We start from the raw sequence: 19,201 nt of genomic DNA on the forward strand, positions 1-19,201 counted from the left end.
TTGGTTTCCACTTGATCCTTTCATGTCTCCTCTTTGCCTGTATGCAGCTCAGCGTTGGCCACGAGCTTGCTGATCACGACTACAGCCTCAGCCTACTAGAGCGCTTCACCCTCCTTGCTCACCTGCCGCCTAGAGCATCACTTACACTGGCAGCACAGTTGGGCATGTGTGCTACGCTCCAGTTCAAATTGAGTGATCTCCCATTGATTCCAGCAGCAAAGCCTCCAGGCCTTGTAGTTTGCCCTGCCCTGCAGAACCTCTCTACCTGCTGAGTGGGTGGATGGTGGGGGTGGGAGTAGTCTTGGGCACAAATACCACAGCTCTCACTGTTCTTACTGAACGTTGAGCAGTTTTTCAAACATAAATGCTTCTTGGGTGGTTGTATTCCTTTGGTCAATTTCCAGAGGACTGAAAGGGTGGTTTTGTCAGTTTCATTCCTTTTTATAGTTTGTTTTTTGAGGAGAAGAATTGCCTACCTTCCTGTTAGTTCATAGCTAGACATCCTGCCTCTCAGAATGTATTCTTTTTCTAGTGTAGTTAGTCATTTCCCCAGGTGTCCTCACTGTCAGTCAGGATATTCATATATATATATGACTGAGAGTTTTTAAGGACTTGGCTCATGTGATTATGGCACTGGTATTTCTAAAATCCATACAGTAGTCCGGCAGGTAAGAGTTGATGTTAGCCTAGGGTCTGAATTCCTCAGGGCAGCAGGCTGGAAACTCAGGCAGGGTTTCTGTGTTGCAGTCTTGTGGAGAATCCCTTTTTCTTCAGGAAACTTGTCTTTTCTCTTAAGGACTTCAATTGTTGGATGAGGTCCACCTGTATTTTGGAGGGTAATCTACTTTACTCAAAGTCTGTTGATTTAATTGTTAGTCACTTCTAAAAAATATACCTTCACAGAAACATTTAGACTGGTGTTTGACCAAACACTGGGCACCATAGCCTAGCCAAGTTGACAGATAAAACTAAACATCACACTTGCCCTCTGAAGTTCAGGGTAAGTTTACATGTACATAGTACGTATGTTTTACATACATGCCCCTGCTTTTACATGTCTGTGTCTTTGGTCATAGCGTATCTTCAGTTTAGAATGCTCTGTGTACCCAAATCTTATCTATTCTAGATAAGGCTAGATCACAGACACACACAGTTTTCTTTGCACCCTATACACCAGCTTTCCTGAACTACTTGTCACCTAATTATGCTGTGTTCTGTCATGCCATTGTGCTTTTGCACACAAGTTTCTATTGCTTTGCGTACTCCTTCCTCTTGTTTTATATACGGCTTTTATAGCTTCCTGAGGTAGACTCTGTGTGCCTTTTCATTATACTACCATTGTCTCCTTTGCTTATTTCTACTAAGACACTGATCACACTTTATTGTCATTGTATATCTGTCTGCCCATGAGACTTTGTTTCCTGAGAGCAGGGGTCACTGCACTGCTGTCCTTTTCAAAGTTTATCCTCAGCCAAGCCCAAGTATCTGGACTGTAGTACCTAAATAAATAATTTGTAAGATATGAATAAACTGAATCTGTGTTAAAAATTTGGAAGTTGCATATTTCTTCTGTAATTTCTCTTTATAGTAGAATGTGGATGAAGCTTCTTGGGGATGAAGCAACTCTGAATATCAGAGATGAACCTTGGGTTAGACTCCAAACATACTTGGGAATATTAAATATTTGCTTGACTCACTATAGAAATAATTTTATTTTTCCATTCTGTGCAAGGTCTGTAGCTTCAGAATTGTTACATTAAGAAAAGCTGTTTCTGATTAGAAGTACTGATTTATTTTTGCTTGTATTTATATATACTTGTATTCTAAGAGAATCAGTGTATTTACGACTGCTTCAGCTTCTTTCTAGCTAAAATGTAATGGTGATAACTGATGATTAATTTGTAAACAATCTTAATGTGATGGTAAAATAACTTTTTCCTTTTCCTATTAGATATTGATCATCTTTCTGAAGTAGAATCTCCATGGCCTGAATGTTTTCTGAAAAACATTTGTAGCAAAATACCTGTTTAATAGCAAGATAACCACATCAAGATGGTTGGAAAACTGAAGCAGAACTTACTATTGGCATGTCTGGTGATTAGTTCTGTGACTGTATTTTACTTGGGCCAACACGCCATGGAATGCCATCACCGAATAGAAGAACGTAGCCGGCCCCTCAAATTGGAGAACACAAAGACCACTGTGCGAACTGGCCTGGACATCAAAGCCAATAAAACCTTTGCCTATCACAAAGATATGCCTTTAATATTTATTGGAGGTGTGCCTCGGAGTGGAACCACACTCATGAGGGCCATGCTAGATGCACACCCTGATATTCGCTGTGGAGAGGAAACCAGGGTCATTCCTCGAATCCTGGCTCTGAAGCAGATATGGTCACGGTCGAGTAAAGAGAAAATACGCTTGGATGAGGCTGGTGTCACCGATGAAGTGCTGGATTCTGCCATGCAGGCCTTCTTACTAGAAATCATTGTTAAGCATGGGGAGCCAGCCCCTTATTTATGTAATAAAGATCCTTTTGCCCTGAAATCCTTAACTTACCTTGCTAGGTTATTCCCCAATGCCAAATTTCTCCTGATGGTCCGAGATGGCCGGGCATCAGTACATTCAATGATTTCTCGAAAAGTTACAATTGCTGGATTTGACCTGAACAGCTATAGGGACTGTTTGACCAAGTGGAATCGTGCCATAGAGACCATGTATAACCAGTGTATGGAGGTTGGCTATAAAAAATGCATGTTAGTTCACTATGAGCAACTTGTCTTACATCCTGAACGGTGGATGAGAACACTCTTAAAGTTCCTCCAAATTCCTTGGAATCACTCAGTATTACACCATGAAGAGATGATTGGGAAAGCTGGGGGAGTATCTCTGTCAAAGTGAGTAGATGTTATGTTTTTTATTTGACCATATTCAGCTAATGAAGTGTGTGTGTGTGTGTGTGTGTGTGTGTGTGTGTGTGTGTCTATATGGAATATATATATGTATATGGAAACTATAGACCTTTTCTGGAATAGAGCTTCATCAGTGAGTTTTTAAAAAATTCTCTAGCCGGTTCATTATAGACCCTTTCATTTACTTAATTCATTTTTAAATTTATGAATTGTCCTTTATGTACTTGATGGAGGCAAACCCAATTTAGAGCAGTGAAAGGACATCAGACTTTAATGTCCATCATTCAATTTTAGTGGCTTCTGATATTTAACTTCTAGATATTTTTGTTAATAAGGATAGTTAACTTTTGTGTAGATTAAGGTCAATATGAGGAAAAGCATCTACCATGTTGGTATGTAGTGAATTCCAGCATATAGGAAATTTTAGTGAGAGAAAAATAAAGGTTAAAATTATCTAACTCATTCCCTTCATTTTACAGGTAGGAAATCTGAGTTAGAAAGATCAAAATGATTTACTCAAATTTAAATGGCAGGGCCAGAATTAGAATCTATGCTTTGGTCTTAATGGGCTAGTGCTTTTTCCCATGTCATTTTATTACATGTAGTGCTTCTTTTGTCATCTGATGGATACATCTTCCCTTGATTTTTACAAAATTTTAGAGGATCTCTGAAATTTGGAAGCTTAATCCATAAGTCATACAAGAAGTTCCTTGGATTCAAATATTTCTAAAACCATTGTATTTTTCTTCCTTTCTCATGAAGTGATGACTAGGGTGGCCTGACTTGATCTGCTAACCTGACTTGATGACTTATACCTAGAATAAGGATATAAGGATATAAAAACTACTGTTAAATTCAGGTAGCATCTCCTCATGAAGAAAAGTTGGCTATAACTAAATTTTATTTTTTATCTTTCCATTTATAAAAGTAATATCCCCTGTAAAAAAAAAAAAAAAGAAAAAGCAGTGAACGTCCCTTGTGTGTCCTGCTTGCTCCTATCAAGGAATGTCTTCTTGATTTTTTTTCAAAGTATAGAACTTGTACAGTAAATATTGATTCTTCATATAGGTAATTGGAAAGGAACAGCTACCTTTCTGCAACAAGCTTTCAGTTATTGATTATAAATTATTAGGTATCGTCACTCCAGTGGCTCCAGGTTATTTTTATTGATTCAAAGAGAAATACAGCTTTAGCTAATGTCATCACAGTTTACTGTTCTTTCCAAATAATAAAGCATCACTAGTTTCTAATCACCTGTATTCCTAGGTAGCATTTTACTTTGTATGCTTGTATGTTGGCCCAGAAATTCTGATGCTAGTTCCATCTATTAATATAAAATAACACCTATTAACACCCCCCCATCTCTCCAAGTAGGGATTAAAGAGATATGCTCAAGTTAAATTTCTGTGGAAATCAGGAAAAGATAATTTTGCAGGGACTTCCCTGGTGGTCCAGTGGTTAGGACTCTGCGCTTCCACTGCAGAGAGTGCAGGTTTGATCCCTGGTTGGGGAACTAAGACCCTGCATGCTGCGCAGTGTGGCCAAAAAAAAGATAATTTTGCAAACATGCAGACCAAGGAAATTCATAGGAATTTTGAATCAGTGAGCTTTAGAGGGGGAAGAGACCTTACTTAGCATGTAGTATATGGAATGCAGACCCAGTGAGATTTTATGCTTTGTCAAGAATCACACATGGCAGAACCATGACTAGAACTTCCAATGCCTATTCCAAGACTCTTGCCACTATATGAGTTTTTAAAAATTAGGGTATAACATATATAGTAAATCACAAATATTCAGTGTACAATTTGATGAATGTTTACATCTCTACACACTTGTGTTCTCACCATCCATATAAAGATATAAAAAAATTACCAGCACTCAGGAGACTCCTTTGTGCTCCTTCCCAGTCAGTATCCTCCTCAACCCCAAAGTAACCACTGTTCCAATCTCTTTCACCAGAGGTGATATGAGGTTGCATATAAAGTTCAAAAACAGTCTTGCTTGTTTTTGAACTTCATATAAATGCAGTCATGTCTATTTATTATCTTGTTCCTGGATTTTTTCATTTAACATTTAGATTCACCCAGAATATTATACATAGCAGTAGTTCATTCTTTTTCATTACTATGTGATATTCCAATATGTAAATATAACACAATTGATCCATTGTTCCATTGATGGACATTTGACGTTTCCAGTTTTGGGGAATTATGGGTAAAGTTGCTAAGCATATTCTTGTACCTAACCTTTGGTTGACATAAGCTTTCCTTTCTCTTGGGTATATAACAATGAGTAGAATTGATGGCTCATAAGATATCTCTATGTATCTATATATCTTTAACAAATACTTCCAGTTTTCCAGAGTGTCTGTATCATTCATGTATGGCTGTACCGTTCATGTGTGACTATACTCTACATGAATGTGTTCTAGTTGCTTCACATCTTTGCCAACACTTGGTATTGTCAGTCCTTTTAATTTTAGTGGGATGCAAGTAGTTTTTAAACTTAAAAGCAAAATAATAACATTTAAACTCCTTTTTGAAACAAAGTCTTACCCAGCATTACAGTATAAAATAGATAAGAGCAGAGCTACTGTGGTTGAAGCAGGTCTAATCTAAACCGTACTGCCTCTTTTAAGACTGAGTCCCTGCTCTTAAAAAGAGCTAATTGGGGGATAAGGTAGAAATATACAGACTTATTCCATTAGTAAGTACCAGGTTGTAAATATTACATGTTAGTTGAGAGTCATGACCATAAGGAATTCATAGCCCAGAGTCAATCATCCTGTGTGCTTTTGCCTTCCTATAAATATTTTTATTCTGGGAAAATTGTTTAAAGTAAGTATTTTAATACTTATTTTAGTATTATTTAGTAAAAAAAATACTGAAAATATTTAGGCAGGCTTGAAGGCTTGAAGATATCACCAGATGGCTCAGGATGCAGAAATTGTTGACGACAGCAATAAGAAGGGCCTTCATGGTTCTACCTGCCTTATCTTGTTAACTATGAAGGTTAAGCTTTCTTTTGCTTTGCTTAGGAATTTTCAGTTATTTTAACTTCATCTCTTGCTTCCCTGGTCAGTTCCAGTTACAGAAGAGTAGGAGGTGCAGGGTAGTCACCTGCTAGCATGTATAAGGGTCATCTATGAAAGAGTTTGATAGAAGAAAGCATGCTTTCATTCTGGCGTGGTCCAGGGAGTCTTCATTAGAGATTAGTGTATATAAGCTAAACTTTTCAAAATTGAAAATAAAAGCAAAATATTTAATGAGTGGAGAAGGGATGAAAACAGATTGCTTTGACTGGCTGATGATTTAGCTTTAGTTCTGCATTTAGGTAAAACTGTAGGATTTTATTCTGTTTTATTTTTTTACTTATTAATTTTTTTTTGGTTACGCTGCACAGCATACGGGATCTTAGTTCCCCAACCAGGAATCGAACCCGCACCCCTTGCATTGGAAGCGCAGGGTCTTAACCACTGGACCGCCAGGGAAGTCCCTAGGATTTTAGATATACTAGTCATCCTTGATATTTTAAGGTAGTCGTTCAACTCCAGTAGTAGTTCTAGTTTCTCCAGTGACTGGCATTATAACTTTTATGTTTGAATGCTATGTTCTGTTTTAATAAATTATTCAACCACACTACTCAACTTCATATTAAACTGAATCATAATCTTGAATATGATAGCTCCAAAAAACAATATGTATAGAACTCGCTGATCTCTCTATTTCTTCTAAACTAATAGAGAGTAGAAAAAAATTGAGGTATTTCTACATGTCTTTTTGCCTTTATCTTTCAAGAAATGTTTGTATAGAAAGGTGGGGGGGGCACATTCTAAGGAAAATATTTTATGCAAATAGGTGTATTCCGGCAGAATTCTCCAAGTGATTGAATTGGAGGAGGGTTTCGCTGATCAGGGAATGGTATCTCCTGCTGAGGCCTGCTCCTTTTGACATTTGTATTCTGCGTTTGGAGTAGGAAATAGAAGTTCGTATTTTGAGTAGGAAATAGAGGTAAAGTTTGAGACTATTTATGTAGACCTCTTCCTGCAGATTGTGGAATTTTTGTGGAATTTTAGTCATCTCCATATGGAAGCATTCAGGAAGTTACTAGAGTGCACAGAGTTGTTTTTGCTATTAAACTCATTAAGATACTATAGAATTACCTGGAACAAATAAAAATCATCAATAACAGTAACAAAAAAAAAAGCCACCAACCATATGTATACTCAAGAGTGAGTGAAATAAAAAGGTAACTTACGATCAGTAAATAAGTTTAGTAGTCAAAAGAGCAAAGCCAGAAAAACAAAATAATATAATGGTAACCCTTAAAAGGAATAAGTACAAGAATCAAAACTACAATTCAGAGAAGAGTTATCTACTCCTAGAGCAGAAAAAGGGTGTAAAACTATTATGCACAAATAGGTTAGAATGAAAAATGTAATAATAGTGGTAAATATAAGAGAACAAATTGGAATACAATAAATGACACTCTGAAGCTTCTAATAAGTGTAAAGCAGAGAAAAAACTTAGAAATCAGATCCAGAGCAAAAAACACATTAAATAAATAGGTGAAAATAATGCAGAAAAGTTTTTGGAAATGGAGATACTTTTGAGGAAGTAGAATAGTTATTTAGTAAATTCAGAATATTAATTTTTTTTTAGTTTCCAAAATGGAATTTAGTTTGGAAATTAAAAATTTTTATATTTTACAGGATTACCAGAGAAAGATAACAAAATGTCTACTTGAAAAATTTCTGAAATGTAAGGATAACAAGAATATTATGAGCAAGTTAAGAGAAAGGCTATATTCATGCAAATTAGGATCACTTCTATAGTTTGTAAGATTAATAGCATGCAAATTAGGATTAGCTGAGCTCTGTGAACTCAGATTAAAATATCCCAGAGGAGTTTTATAAGTATTACATTTTTTCCCCATAAAATTATCATAGAGCAAGGCTGTTTACTTTGGATTACTGATCCTTTGTGAAGGCAGTAAACCTATCTTTATAAATTTAGTTGTTAATCAAATACCATCTAAGAGGAATGCTTTGGGATTGTGGAAATGGCTGTGCTGCTTTTACAAGTCAAATTGAAGAGCTAAGTAGCTGAGAACCCTTAGCTGGAAAAGGGTAATTGAATAAACGAGGAATACAATTGACAGCAAAACAGGTTGTAAAAGGAAAACAGTAGAGGAAAATTGTATTTCAAAATACGTCAGCGAAGAATGAGAAGAAGAACAAGAACATAAATTAATATAAAGCATAACTCGCACTTTTCTTGAAGAACATGGCAGTTGATGGCAAAAAATAGAAGTTGGGTATTAGATCATTTAGATTAGGTGTCTTTGCAAAAGATAGAGATCCAAGATAACAATGGTTTTAAATAAAATACTGGCTGTTATGTAAAAGAAGGCACACCAAGACCGGTTTGGAAGCTCATCGCCCCCAAGGTCCAAGTTGGAGCTCCAGTCATATTATCTGTGTCCTAGGCAGCAGGGAAGGGGCCTTAAGTATTTTTTAAGAATATTTCTAGAAGCTTCCAGGTAGCCCTTCTCCGTGTGTTGCACTGGCCATAACTTAGTCTTATGGCCGTAAATAAAAGGCTGAGGAATGTAGTGACCATGTGCCCAACTGAGAGTTGATGTTTCTTTTACTGAGAAGAATAGGTGGTTTTTTTGGGGTAGGCAGATAGCAGTCTCTGCTACTTCACTGAGTACTTACTATGTGCCAGGCAGAGTGCAAAAGTCTGCCCTAAAGGTACCCATGATCTAACAGAAGACACAGATTGCTGAATGATACAGTGCGAAGTACTATGGGAAACCAACAAGAGGTACCTAACCCAGTCTGGGCTGTTCAGGAAGGCCTTCCTGGATGATGTGGTGTCAAATTGAGAAGTAAAGCAGTGTTTCTCAACCTTGGCAGTATTGACATTTTGGGCCAGATAATTCTTTGTTGTGGGGGACCATCCTGTATGTTGTGGGATGTTTAATTAGCAGCATCCCTGGCTCCTACTCAGTACATACCAGTAGCAACCCTCCCCACCCCTGCCAAGTTGTGGCAACCCAGAATGTTTCCAGACATTGCCAGATGCCCCCTGGGGGGCAAGCTCCCAGATGAAGGGAAGACCATTTTGACTTACAGGATATTGTGCTCCTTGGGTGACCCATGGTTAGAGTGTGGTAGTTCTTCCTTGACTGCTTAGAACATCTCTTCCTTCCTTAGCCAATTGAACCATCAGGAGATATTACTCCTAGGATCGGTCTGTGTCTAACTCTAGTACTACAGTGTCCAAAGAGAAGAGATGGAATAGAGAGCTTCTTGTGGCGTGACTCATGGCCCAACCTAGGGGCACAGAAGGACCTAGGGAACAGCTGGGACCTGTTATGCCTGAACTGTAGGCCCTGCCCTCCCACTCTATAGTGGAAGTCACCCAAGCTCAGTCCCACCTGGGCCCAGAATGTCGCATTTGTTTCCCATAGCCTAATATAATTTTTTAAACATAAAGTAAAATAAACCCAGGCAGTAATCATTTGGAAGCTACAACATGGACAAATTCACAAAGATGAGAAACACTGTGGTATTTATGAGGAATTATAGGCAGTTTGGTGTTGCTAGAGAGTTCATTCCCAGGCACGAAGTAGTGGGAATAGGCTTGAGAGAGCTGAGAGGGACCAGGCTTTGGAGGGCCTTATATTTTATGCTAAAGATCTTAAATTTTATCCTGTAGAACAGTTGTTTCAAACTTGTCTTATCCGTGGGACACTCTTTTCAAATGAAATCTCATAAGGAACCTTGGTATCTAAAGTACTTAGAGGTGATGTGGCTCTGGTTTGTAGCAACATTTAATTTTGCTTGGATTTAGCAAAACTGAAGTAAAACTCATGGAATTGCAACACTTCTATTTTGTTTTCAAAAGAAAAAGTTGATTAACAACATCCTCTTAAATTTATAGAAATTGTAAGTTTTTAAGAGGTTGGGATTATAATGGTTTCTACAAACACTTAGGGTTTTTTTGTTTGTTTATTTTTGTTTTTGTTTTAAATATTTATTTACTTACTTACTTATTTGGCTACACCATTTCTTAGTTGCATGCAAGATCTTTGTTGCAGCACGTGGGATCTTTGCAGCATACGGGATCTTTAGTTGTGGCTTGTGGGATCTTCAGTTGTGGCATGCGGGATCTTTTAGTTGCGGCATGCAGGCTCTTAGTAGCAGCATGCCGGCTCTTAGTTACAGCATGTGGGATCTAGTTCCCTGACCAGGGATCAAACCCGGGCCCCCTGCGTTGGGAACACAGAGTCTTATCCACTGAGCCACCAGGGAAGTCCCTACAAACACTTAGATTTTTGTTTTATTTATTTATGTATTTATGTATGTATGTATGTATGGCTGAGTTGGGTCTTTGTTGCTGCACGTGGGCTTTCTCTAGTTGCGGCGAGTGGGGGCTACTCTTCGTCGTGGTGTGTGGACTTCTCATTGTGGTGGCTTCTTTTGTTGCGGAGCACGGGCTCTAGGCACGGGCTTCAGTAGTTGTGGCTCGCCAGCTCTAGAGCGCAGACTCAGTAGTTGTGGCACTCGGGCTTAGTTGCTCCGCGGCATGTGGGATCTTCCCGGACCAGGGCTCGAACCCGTGTTCCCTGCATTGACAGGTGGATTCAACCACTGCGCCACCAGGGAAGCCCTAAACACTTAGTTTTAATAGACCTAAGTTTGACCTTTCAGGGTATGAAACTTAGAAGGTATGAAACAAAGAAAAAAATTTTTTTAAGATTTAAAATGTTAGCCTGTTTGGGAGTGTTTTTCTAAGGTGAAACATAGGGCAAATTTGATCTGTAAGTAGAATAGCCTGTAAAATTGATTAACTGCTATCAAGAAAAACCAAGCACATCATAGGTATTATAGCTAGTTTCTATCCAGATACTGTGGTCCTCTCCCTCTTCTGAATTCAGAGCATTATGGTCCCCTCCCTCTCCTGAATTACCTAATAAAGGATGATTTCATTATTTTTGAAAAACACCATTACATTCCATCATTGATCAAAATCATCTTCTCAGACATCAGCCATACATTAGGGTCACCTAAAGGACCTTTTAAAAGACCCAGAGTTTGTGATTCAGACCTGGTGTAGCCCCAGTAATTTGCATTCGTAGCAGGTTCCTAGGTGGTGGTGCTCCTTGTCTGGAGATTTCACTTTTAAGAACCCCTGCTCAGAATCATGCTGCATCTTATGTTTGCTTCGTATATAGACTCTAACTTTTTTGCCTCTTACTCTCTGGGCTCCAGCCACACTGAAATAATTGTATCTACTCAAATATTCTACACTGTTCATTGTATCAGCTGCTTTGGATGTATTGCTCCCTCTGTCAGCAGTACCTTTCTCTCACTTCATCTGACCAAGTCAAGTTGTATTTCAGCATTCAGCTTAGTTCTCCCTTCCCTAAGGAAGAGCTCCTTGAGATCTCCCTTTGTCTAGGATGTGCCTCCTTTGCCTTCATGAGGTGTCTTGGCAAGTGGAAAAGAGTTCAGACTTTGAAGCTGATTAGACCTATGTTTAAAATTCCTTTACTGACACCAACTGGTTTTGTAACATTGGATAAACTACTGTCCCTCTCTGTGTCTCCATTTTTTTAATCAAGAAAATGGAGAAGATGGTGATGATGACCATGATGTTATCATCTAATATTTATTGAATATTTGTTGTGTGCCAGGCACTGTGTTATAAGTTCTTTGCATGCCTTATCTCAGTTTTCATATTTACCCTTTCACACTTACACATAGATACTTTAAAAACCTCCATTTTGGGACTTCCTTGGTGGTGCAGTGGTTAAGAATCCGCCTGCCAATGCAGGGGACACTGGTTCGATCCCTGGTCCGGGAAGATCCCATATGCCACGGAGCAACTAATTCTGTGCGCCACAGCTACTGAGCTTGTGGTCTAGAGCCCACGAATCACAATTACTGAGCCCGAGTGCCACAACTACTGAAGCCTGCGTACCTAGAGCCTGTGCTCCACAACAAGAGAAGACACCACAATGAGAAGCCCGTGCACCACAACAAAGAGTAGACCCCTTGCTGCAGCTAGAGAAAAGCACGTGCGCAGCAACGAAGACCCAACGCAGCCAAAAATAAATAAATAAATTTATTTTTAAAAACCCCTCCATTTTATAGATGAAGGGCCTATCCCTCCCAGAGAGGTTGAGGAGCTTGTCCTCGGTTCCACAGTTGGAACATAGTAGAGTGAGGATATGGGCTCATGTCTTTCCATCTTCAGAACCTGTGCTCTTAACCTCTATGTTATATTTACTTTATAGGGCTTATGAATATTAAATAAAATAATGAGTGTGAAAGTGGCTAAACACAGGCAGACAGATAAGAGTCAGACAAAGGTACCTAGCACGGTACCAAGTGCGCCATAGGCTTTTGTTATCACACATTCTCCATAAGCTTGTTTACGGTAGAGATAGTCTTAACTCATGAATGTCTGTTTAACTGATGAAGCAAAATGGGCACCTGATTTTAACAGCTCTACTAGGGAAACTGACATGGAAGTTTGGGAATTTCAGCCTTACAGTAGCAATATTTGAAACTACCTGATGATGATCCCTGGTCTGTCATTATTTTTGTCGTGTTTTTCCCATTTTTGTTTGTTTAGTTTGCCTATTTGTGAACTTTACATAAATGAGATCATAGTCTGTGTTTTCTTCTGTCCATTTTTTTTTTTTTACTTAACATTATCTTGAGATTTATCTTTTTGAGGTGTATAACTATTTTCAATTTGTTTTTATTGCCACAATACTATGATATAATAGATATAATAATAATAAATATAATGATTTATACATTTATACTGTTGATGAACATTTGGGTCATTTTTGATTTCGAGCTATGTACATTTTTTAAGGTGTCCTCTTCAAGAGTTTCTCTAAGATACACACTTAAGCATAGGATTGCTGGGTCATGGAGGATATGCATATTCACCTTCACTAGGTAATGCCAAGTTGTTTTCCAAAGAGTTTGCAGTAGCTTACACTGCTACTATCAATATAAAAATCCCCAGGAATCCATAACCTCACCAGCCTGGCTTTTTTTTTTAAACCTTCTTATTTAGTTTAACTGTATAGTACAGCCTGGCTTGTTAATTTTTCTAACTGGGTAAGAGTAAATGGTAGGTAGCTCATTGTAATTTCAATTTGTAATTCTCTGTTAATGAATTTGAGCACCGTATATTTTCATTGGCTATATATAGTTCTCTTTTGTGAAAGGCCTGTTCATGACTTTTGCCCATATTTCTGATGGGTAAGGTTTGTCTTTTTCTTTTTGATATCCTTTATCTGATAGATATATTACAAATTGCTTCTCTCAGTAGCTTGTCTTTTAACTTTCTTTATAATCTCTTTTGATGAAGTAGATTTTCAAGTTGTTGCACTTATCAGTCTTTTCCCTTATGGCTTTTTTTTGTTTTGTTTGTTTTATCTTAATCTTTATATGACATTGATTTTTTTTTTTTAAATTTATTTATTTATTTATTTTTGGCTGTGTTGGGTCTTCGTTTCTGTGCGAGGGCTTTCTCTAGTTGCGGCAAGTGGGGGCCACTCTTCATCACGGTGCGCAGGCCTCTCACTATCGCGGCCTCTCTTGTTGCGGAGCACAGGTTCCAGACGCGCAGGCTCAGTTATTGTGGCTCACGGGCCTAGTTGCTCCGCGGCATGTGGGATCTTCCCAGACCAGGGCTCGAACCCGTGTCCCCTGCATTGGCAGGCAGACTCTCAACCACTGCGCCACCAGGGAAGCCCCCTGACATTGATTTTTGAACATGATAAACTGTGAAATACAAGTGGTCTTGAAATATAATCGTTCATAAAATTCATGTAACAAATCAGAAACCCAAATTAATATATTCAAATATGGAAAATTTTTTAACAATATTACTTTTTAAATTAATTTATTTTTGGCTGCACTGGGTCTTCGTTGTTGCACGTGGGCTTTTCTCTAGTTGCGGCGAGCGGGGGCTACTCTTCGTTGCAGTGTGCGGGCTTCTCATTGCACTGGCTTCTCTTGTTGCAGAGCACAGGCTCTAAGCATGCAGGCTCCAGTAGTTGTGGCAAGCGGGCTTCAGTAGTTGTGGCTTGCGGGCCCTAGAGTGCAGGCTTAGTAGTTGTGGCACACGGGCTTCGTTGCTCTGCAGCATGTGGAATCTTCCTGGACCAGGGCTCGAACCTGTGTCCCCTGCAATGGCAGGCGGATTCTTAACCACTGCACCACCAGGGAAGTCCTGGAAATTGTTAAATAGTAAAATTAGCAATGTTGCCTAATATTCTTTTTCTGTTCCAGGATCCCTCCAGGATTCCATATTACATTTAGTCATCATATTTCCTTAGGTTTCTCCTGGCTATGACAGTTTCTCAGACTTTCGGTATTTTTCATGACCTAGATATTCTTTTTTTTTTAATTTTTGAATTTTATTATATTTATTTTTTTATACAGCAGGTTCTTATTAGTCATCAGTTTTATACACATCAGTGTATACATGTCAATCCCAATCGCCCAATTCAGCACACCACCATCCCCACCCCACCGCAGTTTTCCCCCCTTGGTGTCCATATGTCTGTTCTCTACATCTGTGTCTCAACTTCTGCCCTGCAAACTGGCTCATCTGTACCATTTTTCTAGGTTCCACATACATGCGTTAATATACGATATTTGTTTTTCTCTTTCTGACTTACTTCACTCTGTATGACAGTCTCTAGATCCATCCACGTCTCAACAAATGACCCAATTTCGTTGCTTTATATGGCTGAGTAATATTCTATTGTATATATGTACCACATTTTCTTTATCCATTCGTCTGTCGATGGGCATTTAGGTTGCTTCCATGACCTGGCTATTGTAAATAGTGCTGCAATGAACATTGGGGTGCATGTGTCTTTTTGAATTATGGTTTTCTCTGGGTATATGCCCAGTAGTGGGGTTGCTGGATCATATGGTAGTTCTGTTTTTAGTTTTTTAAGGAACCTCCATACTGTTCTCCATAGTGGCTGTATCAGTTTACATTCCCACCAACAGTGCAAGAGGGTTCCCTTTTCTCCACACCCTGTCCAGCATTTGTTGTTTGTAGATTTTCTGATGATGCCCATTCTAACTGGTGTGAGGTGATACCTCATTGTAGTTTTGATTTGCATTTCTCTAATAATTAGTGATGTTGAGCAGCTTTTCATGTGCTTCTTGGCCATCTGTATGTCCTCTTTGGAGAAATGTCTGTTTAGGTCTTCTGCCCATTTTTGAATTGGGTTGTTTGTTTCTTTAATATTGAGCTGCATGAGCTGTTTATATAATTTGGAGATTAATCCTTTGTCTGTTGATTTGTTTGCAGATATTTTCTCCCATTCTGAGGGTTGTCTTTTCGTCTTGTTTATGGTTTCCTTTGCTGTGCAAAAGCTTTTAAGTTTCATTAGGGCCCATTTGTTTTTATTTCCATTACTCTAGGAGGTGGATCAAAAAAGATCTTGCTGTGATTTCTGTCAAAGAGTGTTCTTCCTATGTTTTCCTCTAAGAGTTTTATAGTGTCCAGTCTTACATTTAGGTCTTGAATCCATTTTGAGTTTATTTTTGTGTATGGTGTTAGGGAGTGTTCTAATTTCATTCTTTTACATGTAGCTGTTCAGTTTTCCCAGCACCACTTATTGAAGAGACTGTCTTTTCTCCATTGTATATCCTTGCCTCCTTTGTCATAGATTAGTTGACCATAGGTGTGTGGGTTTATCTCTGGGCTTTCTATCTTGTTCCATTGATCTTTGTTTCTGTTTTTGTGCCAGTACCATATTGTCTTTATTACTGTAGCTTTGTAGTATAGTCTGAAGTCAGGGAGTCTGATTCCTCCAGCTCCGTTTTTTTCCCTCAAGACTGCTTTGGCTATTCGGGGTCTTTTGTGTCTCCATACAAATTTTAAGATTTTTTTGTTCTAGTTCCGTAAAAAATGCCATTGGTAATTTGATAGGGATTGCATTGAATCTGCAGATTGCTTTGGGTAGTATAGTCATTTTCACAGTGTTGATTCTTCCAATCCAAGAACATGGTATATCTCTCCATCTGTTGGTATCATCTTTAATTTCTTTCATCAGTGTCTTACAGTTTTCTTCATACAGGTCTTCTGTCTCGCTAGGTAGGTTTATTCCTAGGTATTTTATTCTTTTTGTTGCAATGGTAAATGGGAGTGTTTCCTTAATTTCTCTTTCAGATTTTTCATCATTAGTGTATAGGAATGCAAGAGATTTCTGTACATTAATTTTGTGTCCTACAACTTTACCAAATTCACAGATTAACTCTAGTAGTGTTCTGGTGGCATTTTTAGGATTCTCTATGTATAGTATTATGTCATCTGCAAACAGTGACAGTCTTACTTCTTCTTTTCCAATTTGTATTCCTTTTATTTCTTTTTCTTCTCTGATTGCCATGGCTAGGACTTCCAAAACTATGTTGAATAATAGTGGTGAGAGTGGACATCCTTGTCTTGTTCCTGATCTTAGAGGAAATGCTTTCAGTTTTTCACCATTGAGAATGGTGTTTGCTGTGGGTTTGTCATATATGGTCTTTATTATGTTGAGGTAGGTTCTGTCTATGCCCACTTTCTGGAGAGTTTTTGTGATAAATGGGTGTTGAATTTTGTCAAAGGCTTTTTTTGCATCTATTGAGTTGATCATATGGTTTTTATTCAATTTGTTAATATGGTGTATCATATTGATTGATTTGCATACATTGAAGAATCCTTGCATCCTTGGGATAAATCCCACTTGATCATGGTGTATGATCCTTTTAATGTGTTGTTGGATTCTGTCTGCTAGTATTTTGTTGAGGATTTTTGCGTCTATATTCTTCAGTGCTATTGGTCTGTAATTTTCTTTTTTTGTAGTATCTTTGTCTGGTTTTGGTATCAGGGGTGATGGTGGCCTCATAGAATGAGTTTGGGAGTGTTCCTTCCTCTGCAATTTTTGGGAAGAGTTTGAGAAAGATGGGTGTTAGCTCTTCTCTAAATGTTTGATAGAATTCACCTGTGAAGCCATCTGGTCCTGGACTTTTGTTTGTTGGAAGATTTTAAATCACAGTTTCAATTTCATTACTTGTGATTGGTCTGTTCATATTTTCTCTTTCTTCCTGGTTCAGTCTTGGAAGGTTATACCTTTCTAAGAATATGTCCATTTCTTCCAGGTTGTCCATTTTGCTGGCATAGAGTTGCTTGTAGTAGTCTCTTAGGATGCTTTGTATTTCTGTGGTGTCTGTTGTAACTTCTCCTTTTTCATTTCTAATTTTATTGATTTGAGTCCTCTCCCTCTTTTTCTTGATGAGTCTGGCTAATGGTTTATCAATTTTGTTTATCTTCTCAAAGAACCAGCTTTTAATTTTATTGATCTTTGCTATTGTTTTCTTTGTTTCTATTTCATTTATTTCTGCTCTGATCTTTATGATTTCTTTCCTTCTGCTCACTTTGGGTTTTGTTTGTTCTTCTTTCTGTAGTTCCTTTAGGTAGGTGTAAGGTTAGATAGTTTATTTGAGTTGTTTCTTGAGGTAGGCTTGTATAGCTATAAACTTCCCTCTTAGAACTGCTTTTGCTGCATCCCATAGGTTTTGGATCATCATGTTTTCATTGTCATTTTTCTCTAGGTAATTTTTGATTTCCTCTTTGATTTCTTCAGTGATCTCTTGGTTATTTAGTAATGTAGTGTGTAGCCTCCATGTGTTTGTGTTGTTTACATTTTTTTCCCTGTAATTCATTTCTAATCTCATATGGTTGTGGTCAGAAAAGATGCTTGATATGATTTCAGTTTTCTTAAATTTACTGAGGCTTGATTTGTGACCCAAGATGTGATCTATCCTGGAGAATGTTCCGTGCGCACTTGAGAAGAAAGTGTAATCTGCTGTTTTTGGATGGAATGTCCTATAAATACCAATTAAATCTATCTGGTCTATTGTGTCAGTTAAAGCTTCTGTTTCCTTATTTATTTTCATTTTGGATGATCTGTCCATTGGTGTAAGTGAGGTGTTAAAGTCTCCCACTATTATTGTGTTACTGTCGATTTCCTCTTTTACAGCTGTTAGCAGTTGCCTTATGTATTGAGGTGCTCCTATGTTGGGTGCATATATATTTATAATTGTTATATCTTCTTCTTGGATTGATCCCTTGATCATTATGTAGTGTCCTTCCTTGTCTCTTGTAACATTCTTTATTGTAAAGTCTATTTTATCTGATATGAGTATTGCTACTCCAGCTTTCTTTTGATTTCCATGTGCATGGAATATCTTTTTCCATCCCCTCATTTTCAGTCTGTATGTGTCCCTAGATCTGAAGTGGGTCTCTTGTAGATGGCATATATATGGGTCTTGTTTTTGTATCCATTCAGCAAGCCCCTGTCTTTTGGTTGGAGCATTTAATCCTTCACGTTGAAGGTAATTATCGATATGTATGTTCCTATGACCATTTTCTTAATTGTTTTGGGTTTGTTTTTGTAGGGCCTTTTCTTCTTTTGTGTTTCCCACTTAGAGGAGTTCCTTTAGCATTTGTTGTAGAGCTGGTTTGGTGGTGCTGAATTCTCTTAGCTTTTGCTTGTCTGTAAAGCTTTTGATTTCTCCATGGAATCTGAATGAGATCCTTGCCGGGTAGAGTAATCTTGGTTGTAGGTTCTTCCCTTTCATCACTTTAAGTATATCATGCCACTCCTTTCTGGCTTGTAGAGTTTCTGCTGAGAAATCAGCTGTTAACCTTATGGGAGTTCCCTTGTATGTAATTTGTCATTTTTCCCTTGCTGCTTTCAATAAGTTTTCTTTGTCTTTAATTTTTGCCACTTTGATTACTATGTGTCTCGGCGTGTTTCTCCTTGGGTTTATCCTGTATGGGCCTCTCCTTGCTTCCTGGACTTGGGTGGCTATCTCCTTTCCCATGTTAGGTAAGTTTTCGACTATAATCTCTTCACATATTTCCTCGGGTCCTTTCTCTCTGTCCTCTCCTTCTGGGACCCCTATAATGCGAATGTTGTTGCATTTAATGTTGTCCCAGAGGTCTCTTAGACTGTCTTCATTTCTTTTCATTCTTTTTTCTTTAGTCTGTTCCATGGCAGTGAATTCCACCATTCTGTCTTCCAGGTCACTTATCCGTTCTTCTGCCTCAGTTATTCTGCTATTGATTCCTTCTAGTGTAGTTTTCATTTCAGTTATTGTATTGTTCATCTCTGTTTGTTTGTTCTTTAATTCTTCTAGGTCTTTGTTAAACATTTCTTGCATCTTCTCGATCTTTACCTCC

General features: G+C 38.1%; 1 protein-coding gene across 4 annotated transcripts in view; it reads left to right on the forward strand.

Annotated features, from left to right (window-relative positions):
- The window catches only part of TPST1 (tyrosylprotein sulfotransferase 1), a 116,864-nt gene that overhangs the window by 29,034 nt on the left and 68,629 nt on the right, over nucleotides 1-19,201 (forward strand). For all 4 annotated transcript variants that reach the window (XM_059897827.1, XM_059897829.1, XM_059897830.1 and 1 more), the window contains exon 2: nucleotides 1,952-2,897. In XM_059897827.1, coding sequence (XP_059753810.1) covers nucleotides 2,053-2,897 — 845 coding nt within the window. In that variant the 5' untranslated portion in view covers nucleotides 1,952-2,052. The remainder of the gene's footprint in view (nucleotides 1-1,951; nucleotides 2,898-19,201) is intronic.

Source organism: Balaenoptera ricei, chromosome 15, assembly GCF_028023285.1.
Source record: "Balaenoptera ricei isolate mBalRic1 chromosome 15, mBalRic1.hap2, whole genome shotgun sequence".
NCBI classification, from domain to species: Eukaryota; Metazoa; Chordata; class Mammalia; order Artiodactyla; family Balaenopteridae; genus Balaenoptera; species Balaenoptera ricei.